This window comes from Empidonax traillii, unplaced genomic scaffold (genome assembly GCF_003031625.1).
Source record: "Empidonax traillii isolate 1590-97213 ecotype Southwest subspecies unplaced genomic scaffold, ASM303162v1 scaffold50:size1795014, whole genome shotgun sequence".
Taxonomy (NCBI): Eukaryota; Metazoa; Chordata; class Aves; order Passeriformes; family Tyrannidae; genus Empidonax; species Empidonax traillii.
The window spans coordinates 1756209-1770363 of NW_020955243.1; the positions used below are offsets into that span (position 1 = coordinate 1756209).

Consider the following 14155-nt stretch of genomic DNA (forward strand, 5'->3'; position numbering starts at 1 on the left):
TTGGCTACAGCTGAGCTTGATGATCTTGGTGTAGGAAATAGGTGAGGGTGGGTGTCAGGCTGTAGAATCATAGAACTGTTTAGGTTGGAAAAGATCTCCAAGACTGAGTTCCACTGTTCTCCCATCACTGCCAAATCCACCACTAAACCATGCCCTTTTGGACATGTCTTATGTACATTTGCCTCTTGCAAATGCCTCTTGCATTTTAAACATATCCAGTGTATATTGTCTTACACAGGAGTTTTAGCAAACTCACAGTCACCTAATAAAGGCTCGAAAACTAAACCTTTAAAGAGAAACAGATCCAAGAATATAAGATGTGGGGGTTTTAACCCTTAGTCTGGCACTCTTCCACCTTGTAGCAGATGCCCAGACTCGCAGGGTGTTTGCTACGTGGCGTTTGGCGTTTTCACCCCAAATTCCCTGTGGAAAAGGAGAACTTTGTAGCACCAGCTTTCCTGTGAGAAGCTGCTTCGGACAAATTGGTGGTGCTGTGTTGAAGGAGGAGCTCCTGAAAGGCTGTATTTAATTCTGGCTGTTCTGTGAGTGCAGGGCTGATCATGGTGCCCCATATTAACTCAGTGTAGTTGAGGATGGGTTGAATGTGTGGGCATGGAGATACTACAGATAGCTGTAGTTGTTCCTCTGTTTGGCACTGTTTGGTGCTTTGAATCAATTCAAAGCAACTGTCCTGGGACCACCTTATAGACAATCTACCTGCCAGCCTTCCTCTGAAGGTCTGGTGAGCTGGTTCTGCTAGTGCTTGGGGAGGAATTGCGGTCTGTGGGATGGCACAGTTTGGAAGCACTTGAGCCCTATAGACCCTCCTGCAAGCAAGAGGAACGTGGGCTCCTTAAACACTTCATGCTGGTGCTTTTTCTCCCCACTGTGCCCATGGCAAAGCTGCCTGCTGGTGCCGTTTTATCCTGCAAAATTCCCCTCTGCGTGTGCTGGGCCAAAACCTGCAGCCAGTTTAGAAGGCTGCCACCTTTTTGTAAGTTTATGTTTGCTGCAGGTTGAGCTGCTAAGACTTACTGCAGACCTGGAAGTTCAAGTACACAAGTAAAAGAGTACCCTGGAGGATTTTCTATGCCTGTGCTTGTTGCCCAAGCAGGGAAGCTGTTCCAGATGGTTGTATCTTGCACAGCTCTCCTGAGATCTGATCATGTGGCTGATGCTGCCATGAGGTCATTGTGTCAGCTCTGTCTTGGGAAGGAGGTGAGGGGCAAGGAGACTTGCATGAAGATGATCAGACTCTCCTGCCTCAAGCATTCATCATGAAGGGGGTTCTCCCTGACTGTCACCAGCGTAAATGCAGTTGGCATCAGCTAGAGGTGAGTGTTCACCTTCCAAGCTGGCGTCAGGAGTGGCAGTGGGGTTCTTGGCATCTCAAATGTCCCTTTGTGAATTGTCTAATGCCCTGTTGTGAAACCAAGGTGGAGCCAGGAGGAACGAGAAGCCAACCACAATCTGTCCTTTCAACTGGAGCTGGAGCACAGGTTCAGCACTGCCCTTCCCATCCCCTCCTGTTTGTGTGCCCGGGCAGCAGTGTGCTCCTTGCTCTCCTGCCTCTGTTGGGATTGTATCCTGGTAACATCGCTCGTGGCGAGGTGCAGAGAACTCCCTGCAGTCCTTGGAGGGCTGTAGCTCTGGAAATTATGAACAAAACTCACCCCCAGGTACAGTCCTCCTTCAGAAAAACCTTATATGCAGCTGTTCCCTAGAGTACCTGTGTTCTTGATAGTGTTGTTTGCCTTGACCTCTTTATCGCTGCTTTTGTGAAGTTTCAAGTAGTTTCTACTTAATTTGATACAAAAGTGCAGATATAAAACGCTGGACCTAGTTAGTGTTTGTTTTACAAATGGGTAATTAAGGTTTAAAAGGTGATCTGATTGATTGCTTTGGGAATTAAATCTGGGCTGTGTTTCCACCAAGGCAATTTTTGCTTGTACGTGACAATAAAGGAGTGCATTACGTGTTCCTGGATAAGATGGTGTGAGAATTAGAAAGGCAAAGCTTGTGTGGCTGCTGTGTGCTGCTTGTGTAAACAGTCTTTTATCCCCTTCCTTCTAGAAAAATGGTGATGTAACTACTCGTGGTTCAACAAAATCCTTCTCTGGAAAAAGAGGTAATTAATAAAATGCAGAGCTTAACTTTATTATTAAAGTATAAACCAACTGAAATGTAAAATACAACCAGTATTTATGGTTTCTTGGGACTGATTTTCCACCCTTTCTGTGTAGTAAAACTTCCGTACTATAAAATTAATAAACTTTAGCTGTCCTGTGCTGTACTAGGAAAGGCTGTGCCTTCACTTGAGTTTGAATGACACAAACAACCAAGTAAATACAAAGCACAGCCAAGACAAATTCTAACTTAAAAGTTCTTTAAGTTTTTAAAAGTTGGGGGGTTTTTTTAAATTCTAGTTAAAGCTCTTTAAGTTCCATTATACCCAAATCAATTATACAGGTGGGATTGTCTTCAGTGACTGGTTTTATGTTTCTGAGATGACCACAGTAATATTCTTTGCTGTTGGTCTGGAAATACAAAGGAATGCAGGAAAATACCAGGTTGGTTTGGAGGCAGAGCAGGTTGCTGAGGTGAGGGTGAGTGACTCACGTCGCTCTTACTTGCACTGCTCTTGTGTTGCAACACCTGTGGGTTTGGCCTTCAGCTTCTGCATTTGGTTTGATTTATGTATGTGACTTTCTGAAAGCTGGAGTCCTCCGAAGGTTGCTGTGCCCTGGGGATGTCTTTGGGGGGGGAAAGGGCAGATCTTTGGCCCCTTCCCACCATTTTGAGCTGTTAATCCAGCCTCATTCTGTGGGAGAAAGCCCAGGGCACTTGTTGGGGCAGAAAGCCCAAAGTGCTGTAAAATCAAATTTTACCTCCTGAGCAAGCTCTGGGATGTCACCTTCCCCAGCCTTACAGTGACCTGCCCTGTGTTTCAGGGGCACTGCTGTCCCACAGGGTTGGGCAGGGGCTTGTCTTTCTCCACCCTTGTGCATCCAAATCCCCTGGATGAGCTCCAGTAGAGATGTGGTGTTTGCACCATTTGATCTCAGTGCTCTGTAACAGCAGCATGGGTTCTTCCCCACTGCAAGCAGCAAAATTCCCTGTGAGGAGGTGTTTAGTGTTTGGCTACTTAAACTCAACTATCAACCTCTAAACCCCAGCAGCCCCCACTAATCCCACATGCAGAGCCCCCTAAACATCAGCCTCGTGTCTCTGTGCTGTTCCCCTCCCAAACCCACTCTCAGCCCTGCTGGATCCTTTCCCAGCCCCTCACCTCTTGCTCTTGCCTCCCAACAGACCCCTGCCACCCATGTGGTGCCTGCACTGGCTGCACACAGAGACGTGTCTGCATCTCTGTCATGGCACTGCTCGTCGTCGTGGCTGCTGTGGGTTTGGGGGTGGCACTGGGACTCCTGCCACGGACACCAGGTTGTATCCCAAGAGTTGTTATTTTCTTGGTAAGGGAGGCAGAAATGATGCTGCATGAGAACAGCCCTCATGTCCATCAGCATGTGTGGAAGTGTTGATTCCCAGCACAGACCAGGAGGAAGGAGAGGGATGAGCAGGGTAGTTCGGGGCTGTGTCAACCTTGCACAGCCGTTCCTCAGCTCCACTGTCCCGCTCCATAGGGCTGGGATAACTGGGTGGCACCATCATCCTTCAGACTATTACTGGGTATGGTTTTCACACTCTTCCATGAACCTACCAGAGATTAATCCTGGCCCCTGGCTATTTCCAGAACAACAAATGAGTTTCAGAAATCCCCCCTTTATTCCTCTTGATCTGTTCCTCATATCTTTAAAATGCAGTAAAGTAAAGGATTTCTTGCTTTCCCCTCAGTGAACCGCTCCTGCACAGTCCCGAGTAACCGGACGGGCTTCTTGTGTGATGACAGAGTGACCTGCATCCCGGCCAGCTGGGTCTGTGACAGAGTCAGCAACTGCAGGAATGGAGAGGATGAGCAGGAGAAGCTCTGTGGTGAGTGGTTTTGTTGTGACCATCCCCCCTGCACTAGTCTTCCTGTTGTGAGACAGAGCAGCCGGTGTTCCTCTAATCCTGTTCTGTGCTTCTGAGCAGATAAGCCTGGTAGATCCTTTGTAGGGCAGATGCTGAGAGATGGCACTGCCCAAAACCCAGTGGGCGTGCCAGGAATCAAAGACTCCAAGCTCCTCTGATCTTCCTAGGATTTTTTTTTTAAGCCATGATGCAGTTTTCTTCCACTGGTAAAGCTTTATACCTACATGGGTAATTTATTGTCCCGTCACCCTGGGAAAAAATTGATTAAAGCAGAAGCCTGGGGCACTCAGACTCTGCTTCTGGCTCAGCCACAAGCATCCCTTCCCCTCTCCAACCACAGCTTCCCTATCTCTGGCATTGTTCATGCGCTGACACTGCACAGGGAAGGACTGACTGACCCCCCATGACAGCAGCCTTTGGTGGCTGCCATCTCCCTATTAGCCAGTGTCTGTGCCCAGTGGAGTTATGCATGTCCTGTGTGTCCAACCCTGCAGGTGACTTGCCCCACAGCCTCCCAGGATACCTGGTTTTCCTCTGCAGTAACCCCAGATCCTGGATCTATGCAGATCAGAGGTGTAACGGGATGAACGACTGCGGAGACTGCTCTGACGAGCTGGGGAGCTGTAAGTCTCTCTTCTTGGGCAACAGGTCTGTTCTGCTGATGGATTGCAGTAGGTTGTATAGGCGTGGTGCTCATGGATGCTGCTGGAAATGCCTGAAGGCTGGCATCCTCCACTAAAACACAAAATAGCTGGGATAAGATGTGAGTGTTGAACCAGGCAGGCTGCATCCTACCAGCTGCCAGGAGTTCTGTGTCAAAGCCTGGTGGCAGCTGAGATGGGAAAGGCTCCATGATTTGCCCCCAGACTCAAAAGTTGCTCCTCCTCCATGGCTTGCTGATGTGGAGGAGTTTCACTGTGATGCATAGGCAGTGACCATTCAAGCTGGCTTTTGGTAGTTGGTCAGGAGATGGGCACGTCTCTGAGCTGGGAAGGGCTTGAGCCTCAGCAACTTCAAAGCCAATTAGATCCCCCTCTTGCTGGAATGAGCAGCAGGTTTGTTCCTAAGTCACCTCCTTAGTTTCGAACAACAACAAAAAAGAATTGCAGCTCATTGTTTTCCCAGGATGGCCTGTCTGCCGTGAAGGTCACCACAATGTCACACTCCATGGTTGTCTCCCACAGGTAGCACAAAGGTAGTGTCTTCTTTGGTGGGTTCACAGTCACAGGGTCATTGCCAGTGGCTTTTCTGCTGGGGAGTGAAAGGGTTTTACCTGTGTAAGAAAGGAGGGAAGGGGTCGGTGCAGCAGAAGCATTTCAGTTCCCTGTTTTCCATCCTTCCCAGTGGCCTCCTGTCCTCCATGTGGGTGGGAGTGGTGGAGCTGCATCCCTGTGCACTACGAGTACTGCTCCTGCATCCCCAGGAGGCTGTGCCGGGATGGCATCCAGCACTGCCTTGGCTGGTCGGACGAGTACGTGTGCAGACCGTGAAGTCCTGGCACCCCTCAGTGCTGGAGACAGCAGGGTGCTTCCTGCACTGTCACCTCTGAGCCTTGCTGTCTTCCTGCTCTGCCACCCACTTGGGAAGCTCCAATCCAAGCAAATCCTCAGGAGCAGCGCAGTGAACAGGGACCAGGGGCACGTGGCAGCCCATGCTGCAGGCTGGGTACTGACTGTGGGACACCTCCAAGGATTCTCCTGTCGTGTGAAGGTGAGCACTTCCTACATGGGCTTCTATGGCCTTGCAGCTCTGACTCGATGCTGTGCAGCTGTTGGTACTCTTCATCAGCTGCTGCCGGCACAGACACAGTGTCTGGGCAGCCCTGGGCCAGGGGTTCCTCCTGTATGGACATGCTGGTGCCTCTACAGGCACAGGCAGGAGGAGAAGCTTCTATTTGCATTCAAAACATGTCGGCAGATGGTTTCAGCAGTGGCTTTGAGGTCCATGTGTTGATGCTCCTGGGACACTTCCTTGGGAATGCTGTGCTGAGGATGACACCCTGGGGAGCTGCTGCTCAGGCCATCTCCTGCTCTGTTCTCAAACTATGAAAGCCAATGTGGAGAGCATAATGGCAGGGAAAATTGAGGTGAAGGGGTTTCAGGGTTTGTGGGGTCACTGTCCCTGTGACCATGTAGCTGTCCTTGCAAGCCAGGGCAGGGAACCAGCATGTAGATAAACTTTACTTCTCTCAAGGCTGTGCAGTTTTGGAGCAGCAGCCTTGGACTGTGAGAACAGCCATGGAGCTGGGATATGTTTCACCAAAACTGACAAAAAAAGGAGGAAAAAGAAGTCACAGCCTCAGAGCAGAGAGTGGCAGAAAACCAAGTGCTGCTCCCAGGGCGGTGTGGGACGACACGGGATCTGACTGCTGCTTGTTTTGTTCCTCTGCCAGCACAGCAGGATCAGGCAGCCAAGCCTTCAAGCAGTCCTCAGGATATAGGTATGGGCATGACACTGAAATTTAAGAAAGATGTGGTCTTCTCTGCTCCTTTGAAAATCTCATCTGTGTCTAAAATATAGTCTCTGAGAAAAACCCGCATTTACAGTGAGTGCACTTACTTTCCTAGGCCCAAAATAAACATCAGGCGATCTTTTTCCCATCACCACCCCAGGTCACAGATATTTAAAAATAAAACCCTGTTCACTCATTTCCTCTCTGTCCTGTGATCTGCAACTCTGCATGTCACCATAACTGGGATCAATGGGGAAAGTTGCTTCTCGTTTGTCGCTGGGATACAGCCGGAGATCTGAGAGATCTTTTATAAATAGCTTTACAGTATTGTGACTCATACTTAACCTGGAATAAGATGGCAAAACTCTGCATGGGGAGATTTTAAAGCTGCATTTACTAACCTGTCCCTCTCCGGGCCTGGCCAGGGTGGATGGCTTGTTTTCTCTGGGCCTGTAAAATGTTACTGTGGCTCCAAAGAGAGGTTTGGAGCTTCCAGCCTCAATCAGAGCCTGCAATGGAGGTGCCCATGTTTACTGGAGAGTCACAAACACCTAATGCCTCAGGAAGGCTGGGTTGGGATTGATAAACAAAGTTGGACTTATTGTAGTTGCTGTTGTTCCTTTTGTTACCCCAAAGTATGTTCTGAAGCAACCACTGGGGAAGCCTTGCAGCATCTCTTAAGGAGAGCTCAAGGAGGGGTGATTCAGAGGCAGCACTACAGGGACAGCCTCTTTTTCCCAGGGAAGAGAAGCTTCTTTCCCAGGAGGAAGAGAAAAATCTCATCCCTCATGATGGGAGCTGTATGTGGATAACAGAACAACTGTGGTTATTAAGGACTGAACTAACCAGCTGTTAAAAAAATACAGGAACCCTTATGCTCAGCTGGTAAAAAAAATTGTGCCTCTCTCCGTGGTCAGATTAGCAGATCTCCAGCGGTGAGAGGGCTGGCCAAAAATTCCATGGTGGCCATTGCACCAGAGGCAGCTTCAGGAGGAGAATTGCACTTGAGCATCACAGCCATCTTCCTCCCTCCTGCTTTGAGTCACAATCTGTGCCATTACTTGCCTCGGCAGAGCGCTGATGTAGCTGTCAGTGGGAGCTATAAATAGCCTTGAGTTTCTGGGAAGAAAAAAGTAGGGTTTGAATGCAAGTATGCCTGTTTTGTTTTTGTGTTTAGTCCTTTTTTTCGTATATAATCACTTTTTGAGGAAAATGCAGCAATAAGAACAAAGAGAGAAAGGGGGTTTGATCTTTATGTATTTTTGAGGCAAAGTTCCTTTTCTTGGCCTCTTCATGATTTCCAAGGATGTGCTTTTTTGTTGTTGAATCACGATAAACAACAGTGTAAAAGTAAGATATCCTCTAGTCACTAGCTGGAGTAAATACTTGGCCTTGTAAGACCTAAGAGCACAAGGATGGTTGCAGTGCCCAACTCACAGGCACTGTGCACCTCATCCAGTTCTGACAGAAACAGCGCAAGAATTTAATGATAAACAGTTACCTGTGGCATTACAGCTGTACAGACCAACACAGAATGGATCTAAGTAGTTAGGGGTTTTACAGCTACGATGTATAATTCATACTGGAATTATAGATGTCCTCAATGTGTTCAGATGGAGAAGTATGGTTAGTGTATTGCAGGCACACTGCATGTGTTTTAAACCACAGAATGCTCTCAAATGTAGTGAATTTGGTTGTAAGAGAGAATATATTACAACTTCAAGGCCTAATCTCTACAGTTCCAGCTTTTACTTCCTGGGCTAAAATGAGAAAGAAAGAGGACTTCTGTTCTGCTCTGGGCTTCTGCAGTAACTGTTACCAAGGGGTTACTGCCTCTGACCCCCCTGCAGAGGCCTGTGCTTACCCTCTCTGCTCCCTCCCTCTGTCACAGCCCCACCAGCACAGCCTGGTGCTTTCAGGCTGAGGTTTCTGTTCTAGAAGCAGTATTAATTCCCCAGGGCTCTTGACAAGCATAGATGAGCTGCAGTGATCTGTCTCCTGTCCCCTGGGAGGCAGGAGACGAGCAGGGATAGGACCAGCTGTTTCTGGGAATAATACCTATGCCAGAAGAATTGGTTAAAGATGACAACAAAACTTTTATTTGAAAAAATTATGTATTGAAAATATACAGTAGTATCACCAACCACCTTGTCTCTACCCCTCCCCAAGCACAGGTTAACCCACAAGCATGGCACAGCAACCAGATCTAACAGTACTGGTCTTCTTTGTTACTCCCTCTCAATATGTCTAAATCCTGTCATCAGCAAGAAAACAACAAACAAAAGACCCCCTTCTCTCTGACTCAGTAGGTATTTAACAAATCCCAGTCCTCCACAGTGAGGCACAGATGCTTCTGTTTGGAAGTCCTTTCTCTCTCTTGTTCAGCCAAAGCTCTTTTTCTATTGTTCTTTAATTCCTGGCTTCCCGCAATCTCCTTTTTCAGAGGTAAATGGCAATTTGGAACTTTTTCCTTGTAAAACTGCAAGTTTCCTGATGCTTTTGTTTCTGCCTCCACTGCTGTGCATTTGACTACTTCCTCTATTCTGTGTGTCTTGCCATCTACAAGGAAAAAAAAAACAAGTTTAGATTTTGGGGAAAAACAGAATTATGCTGTAAAATGCACATTTTGATGCAAATAGTTTTGGCCAAGCCAGCCTGGAATCCTGACTGCTGAAATTCTATGATTCTATGATTCCCATGCAGTGACTTACAGAAGCGCAGAGCTGCTGTTCTGGATCTCAAGTTGTCCTGGGGCTTGATGGCTTCCATAACTGCCTGCTCCCATTGCAGAACTGTCTGAAATAACATGGGAAGGAGTTAAAGTGATTCTTTTAAATTTTACAGAAATACCTTTAGAAAAAGCTGTATTCTTTATTCTTTCCTATTCAGCAATTTCATACTCTATAAGGCCAATTTCTAGAGAGTAAAACAGACTTAGACACCCCCTCCCCCTTACCTGTTCTGCCCATCCCTCTGTTTTGCAGTTACTATGATCAAATTCTTTCAGAGGCACTTTTGAGTGGACCAGGCCTATCTGCATTTGGATCCGCTTAATAACAGCATCAACATCCTGGGGAAAAGGGAAATAAAGCAGTCAGGGGGCAAGAACATTTATTACACTTGTCCAGTAAACTCAGGTAGATGCTTTTTTACCTTGAGACCTGTGCCAGAAATGTCCAGACAATTCAATTTCTTGAAAGAAAGAAGGTATCCAATTCCCACATCTGTGATTTTAGGGTTACCTGTAAGGTCAAGTAAAGTTTAACTAGGTTACCTGACGTGGAAAAAGATGATCAGGATACCAAGAAAGTATTTGTTCCAAAAGCTAATACTGAAACAAAGGGGGTTGGCGTTTTTGTGGTTTTTTTGGGTTTTTTTTCAGTATGTTTCAAGTCAAAGACTGACTTTTCCCCTCTAATGATCACAATACAAATACTTACAATACCAAGTCTCAACCTATCAAAAATATTTATGGAAGTAGCAAGTGGCTGAGACTCCAGGTATGGCCCGTGCCTTCGGGAAAGTTGTTAGTGGAATCTGGGGTTGAGTACTTGGCTTGTGGGAGCCAACAGATTAATTGTGTTCCTTCAATACTAAGCAAGGTAAATTCTGTATCAGAAAGGATACAGGTTGATTCTAATGTGGAACCACGAGGCACTTACAAGACAAGTCTAACACCAGCAGATTCTCCAGCCCCTTTTTCAGCACGCGGACGGGCGATGTCATCCTGCGAAGGCCGGCGTCTGACAGGGAGTTGTCTTTCAGCAGAAGCTGTTTTACACTGGCAGGGGAGACACAAACATGTAGTTTATGGTCAATATTTTAGATAAATTGGCAAAATGTCTTAAAACTGTCTCATCCTGTGCCAACCCCTTGGTCTGCTTTGTTAACATTAGTAAAGAGCAGTAAGAAAGGAGCCTGGGTTAGTGGGACTAACAAATATCCCTGTATTGCCCCTGTTAGCTCAACAGGAGCAGCTATTCCCAGAGCTCCAGTGACAAACTGATCCTGGAGCCAAACATTTGCTAACAGAGACAATAAGGTTCTTTATACCCTGAAGTTCTTTAAACCAAGGCTGCCAAACTCAGATGCACTCAAAACTAAGAAAAATGCTTGGCAAAATGAGAGAGGGCAGATTTGATAAGAGATACAGCAACGATTTAAAGAGAATAATGAGGTATTATAACACGGATTAACAAAACCCAGGGAAAGTCATCACACTAAAAACATTCTCCAGAGCATTTCAGGACAAAATCTTGATAGAAAAGACACGACAACCTTAGAATAATACTCCCTAATTAGCAGTCATCCTACCTATTGATTTCCAAATTTTCCTGCTCTCCAATCTTCAGTATCAAACAAAACTTAAAATTTTGTTATTGTATTTAGACATTAATTAACAAATATTCAACCTCCGACTTGCAGAAATCTTTTCTCTGGAATGCTATTTTTGTTAAAAATTTGGCTGATAAAGTTCCCCCTTAAAAAAGGAAATGAAAGTGCTTAGTGACAGGAAAGAATGCGTCATTTTTAGTTCTATGTCAAGAAATTGGTACCTGGACAGGGCCTCTTTGGTGAGGTGCTCCAGCAGCTCATGTTCATCTCCCAGTTTACAGCAGGAGAGATCCAAACATGTCAGCTCCCGGAAAGATTTAATTTCTTCTAGCTTTTCAGAGATAACCAGGTATCTGCAAAGAGGGAAAAAATAGCTGTCAGTGCTCAGGCATGTCAGGCATGTCCTCATATGTCACAAGCATAATGCAGTTGTTTCTGGTAAGTATCTATGTGAGAATTGACAGAAATCAGCCAGCTGCATTAAGTACTTTTCTATGTGCAACTGGTACACAACATGTCTGAATTCCCAGTCTTCTCCTTAAATCAGTGTCATGGTTTTGCTTTGATCCAAAATATTGGACTAACAAGACTTCAACTTGCAAACATTGCAGTTAGGAACTTCTCTACAGCTTATTGTTGTATTATTTCAGAATAATGCAAAATGATATCCCAGTTTATCATAAATAACTTCACAAACTGCTGTTCCTCTGTATCTTGGAGGGGTATAGACAAACCCACATTCACCCAGCTTTAAAATCCACTGCAAATGTCTTAGGATAGCTTGGCACATGGCAAAATTGTACTTTTTATACGTGTCAATAAAATACTTGACTAGATAAAGTCCAGGACTACCCAGAGCTGTGCCTACAGTCCAGGCAGCAGTTACTCAGCGGGCTATTTGTTTAGCTGTGCTGGTTCCCTGATCTGATTCACTCTGCAGCCACGCAAACATCTGTGCTGGAGCTATTCAGTAGGAGGTTTAGAGATGGGAACAAACCACTAAAGAATGGCAGGCATGAGTATGCAGTAATAAGCACGTAGCTGGCAACACCTCCCCTGCAGTTACCTCTCACTGCCCCTGTGGCAAGACAAGCTCCAAATTCACTAATCTCTCCTGAATTTACCTTATATTCCCCATGGAAAGACAGACCCTGAGGTCAGCATCTTCCCTGCTTAACCGAGGGGTGCTGACTAATTTGATCCCTCAAAGAACACCTCTCTGTCCATGCAAATAAGGGGAGCTTAACATCCTCCCAGTGTAAGTTTACCTACCAAAATACCCCCTAAATCCCTCTGCTGCGCAATTCGGCTATGCAGAAAGCAGTACATGCAGTCAGAGAACAAGCTAGTTCTTGAGAGAGAAGAGTGGCCTCTTTTAGAAATAAAATTCATCAGAAAATGCCTTAATGCCTCCCTGGATTTCAAAGACTCGATACTTAACTCAGCTTTCTGTAATGGCAAAAGATGCCAGAAGTAGCTTAAATTCTGAATTAAGCCCATAAAATTATCTGTGCTAGAGATAAAAAGGAAGTAGGTTTAAAGGATGAAACAAAGGATAATTGACTTCTACTCAAACATTCCTACTGTGCTCAGAACACCCTTGGCACTTCAGATGAATATGCCTGTACTTTGATTTTCAACTGGATAAACCATCCCTTTTTCAAGTGTAGAGATGGAAGAGACTGGTTATATTACTGGGAAAGACTTCAGTAAAAGCAAGGCTTTTAAAACATAATCCAGTTTAAAGCTTGGCAAGACATTCAGTGAAAGACGTGGACACTGAGAAGACAGAAAAGCTGCTGCTGGACTCTAAACAGGACCTTGTTAAAGCACATTCAATATGGGGATGGGAACCACAACAAAGGTAAAACCTGCCTGACTTCAAAGCCTGTAATCTACCTACAGATTATCTTTTTCTGAGCCCCCAGAATGAGAGGGGACGAAAGCTTTATTTACTATAGTGAATAAACCCAGACAGTTTGCAAGGGTGTATTTTATCTGTACAGTCAGCTAAGGATGTTGAAATGCTTTTAAACAGCAATTAAAAAAGCATCCCATGAAATGCCTGAGAAGGCATTAAACACATGGATTGCTATGGAATTGCTGATTATTATTGATAAAAAACGGTTGCAGGTTTAATCCTCCACTAAGATCCCCTCCTGATTAACACAGATGTAGCCTGTTAACCTTTGTAATTCTCCGTACATTCTAAGATTTGTACCTTAGAATGAAACCAGCAGCTGCACTTGTAGGAGAGGGATGGCACAAAATAAGCAAGCAGAAAAATCAGATAAGGCTCAGCGCATTTCATTAAAATTAGGTGGTGTCACAAGCCCAAGAGATATTTTTAATTTAAATTAGGGGAAACTTGAAGTGTGGTAGCAAAAAGCCCTGGCAGATGACAGTATTTGTCAGCGAACAGACTTACCTATTCCGCAAGCACAAGGAACATAGCACCAAACTGCCATAGGCTTCAGTAAACTTCTGTAGAGCTCTCAGTCCCGTCACCGGCTCTGTGAACTTTTGTCTTGCCTCTGCTGCTGAAAAGAGCTTTTCAGCAATCTGCTCTGGGAAACCAATCAACGAGTCAATGTGATCAACATTGTCAGAAATGTAACCCAGCACTAGGCTGAAGAGAGACTTGGCCGAGTAGCGGAGGTTCCCCTCCTTCGTGTACGTGAAGATGAAATGATCAGTCCTCTGCCTCCTTGCCCTATCGTCCTCCCTGTTCATGCAAAGCTCCACTGAAAAACTTCTGGAAAACAGCCTAAAAGGTCTTGTTTTGGGAGTGACATCCTGTATGCCTCCTGCACCCTGATTTACCATGTGCAGCTTCCCATTTTCACGCACGTATATTGGCCCAGTATCCAAATGGCTTTCTGAGTGGAGACAGTAAGACATTCCCCTCGACCAGCTCTGCAAAAACAAACCACAGATAGGTGAAGAATAGCCACAGAGGAAAACACGGCTCAGGGAAGCCCCCAAACCTGGCAGCTCCCCTCAGAGCCCTGAGCACAGCCACGTAGCCCTGCAGTGGCAGGAGGGCAGGCTGTGTGGAGCAGGGGTGTGAGCTGGATGCCATCAAACCACAAACCCCAGCCAAGTGGGAAGTGAACCCCGGGCTGGCTGAGACCCGAGGATGGATCCCAGCCCCGCACAGGGAGGGGCAGTGGTAGAGGGGCTGTGGACGTGTGGGAAGTGGTCGCTACAGCCAGGCCTGGCTCTGCTGCAGGAGAGGGGAGGAGGAGGATGAGGAGGAGGGCACATGTCTGACTGCAGCTGGGCAATGGAGCCTGCTGGAACCTCCCTCCCTGGGAGGGTGGGCATCTCCTGGTG

General features: G+C 46.3%; 2 protein-coding genes across 2 annotated transcripts; one reads left to right on the top strand and one right to left on the bottom strand.

The window, feature by feature from the left end:
* The first annotated feature begins 1990 nt into the window (after nt 1-1990).
* Nucleotides 1991-12500, top strand: LDLRAD1 (low density lipoprotein receptor class A domain containing 1). Its single transcript, XM_027879113.1, has 5 exons — nt 1991-1995; nt 3830-3993; nt 4527-4655; nt 5377-6118; nt 12490-12500. The coding sequence occupies exons 1-4, from the start codon at nt 1991-1993 to the stop codon at nt 5520-5522; spliced, it is 444 nt and encodes a 147-aa protein (XP_027734914.1). The 3' UTR covers nt 5523-6118; nt 12490-12500.
* On the bottom strand, nt 8561-13799 carry LRRC42 (leucine rich repeat containing 42). Its single transcript, XM_027879102.1, has 7 exons — nt 13248-13799; nt 11041-11172; nt 10147-10265; nt 9638-9726; nt 9441-9554; nt 9196-9280; nt 8561-9043 (listed from the first exon to the last, which is right to left on the bottom strand). The coding sequence occupies exons 1-7, from the start codon at nt 13718-13720 to the stop codon at nt 8787-8789; spliced, it is 1269 nt and encodes a 422-aa protein (XP_027734903.1). The 5' UTR covers nt 13721-13799; the 3' UTR covers nt 8561-8786.
* Nucleotides 13800-14155: the final 356 nt, after the last annotated feature.

Coding starts and splice junctions, on each gene's coding strand:
- LRRC42 (XM_027879102.1), bottom strand. CDS start 13,720: ATGTCTTACTGTCTCCACTCAGAAAGCCATTTGGATACTGGGCCAATA. Junction 9,281..9,440: donor CAGAGGGATGGGCAGAACAG/GTAAGGGGGAGG, acceptor ATGTTATTTCAG/ACAGTTCTGCAATGGGAGCA. Junction 9,044..9,195: donor AACAGCAGCTCTGCGCTTCT/GTAAGTCACTGC, acceptor TTTTCCTTGTAG/ATGGCAAGACACACAGAATA.
- LDLRAD1 (XM_027879113.1), top strand. Junction 3,994..4,526: donor TGAGCAGGAGAAGCTCTGTG/GTGAGTGGTTTT, acceptor CCAACCCTGCAG/GTGACTTGCCCCACAGCCTC. Junction 4,656..5,376: donor CTCTGACGAGCTGGGGAGCT/GTAAGTCTCTCT, acceptor CATCCTTCCCAG/TGGCCTCCTGTCCTCCATGT.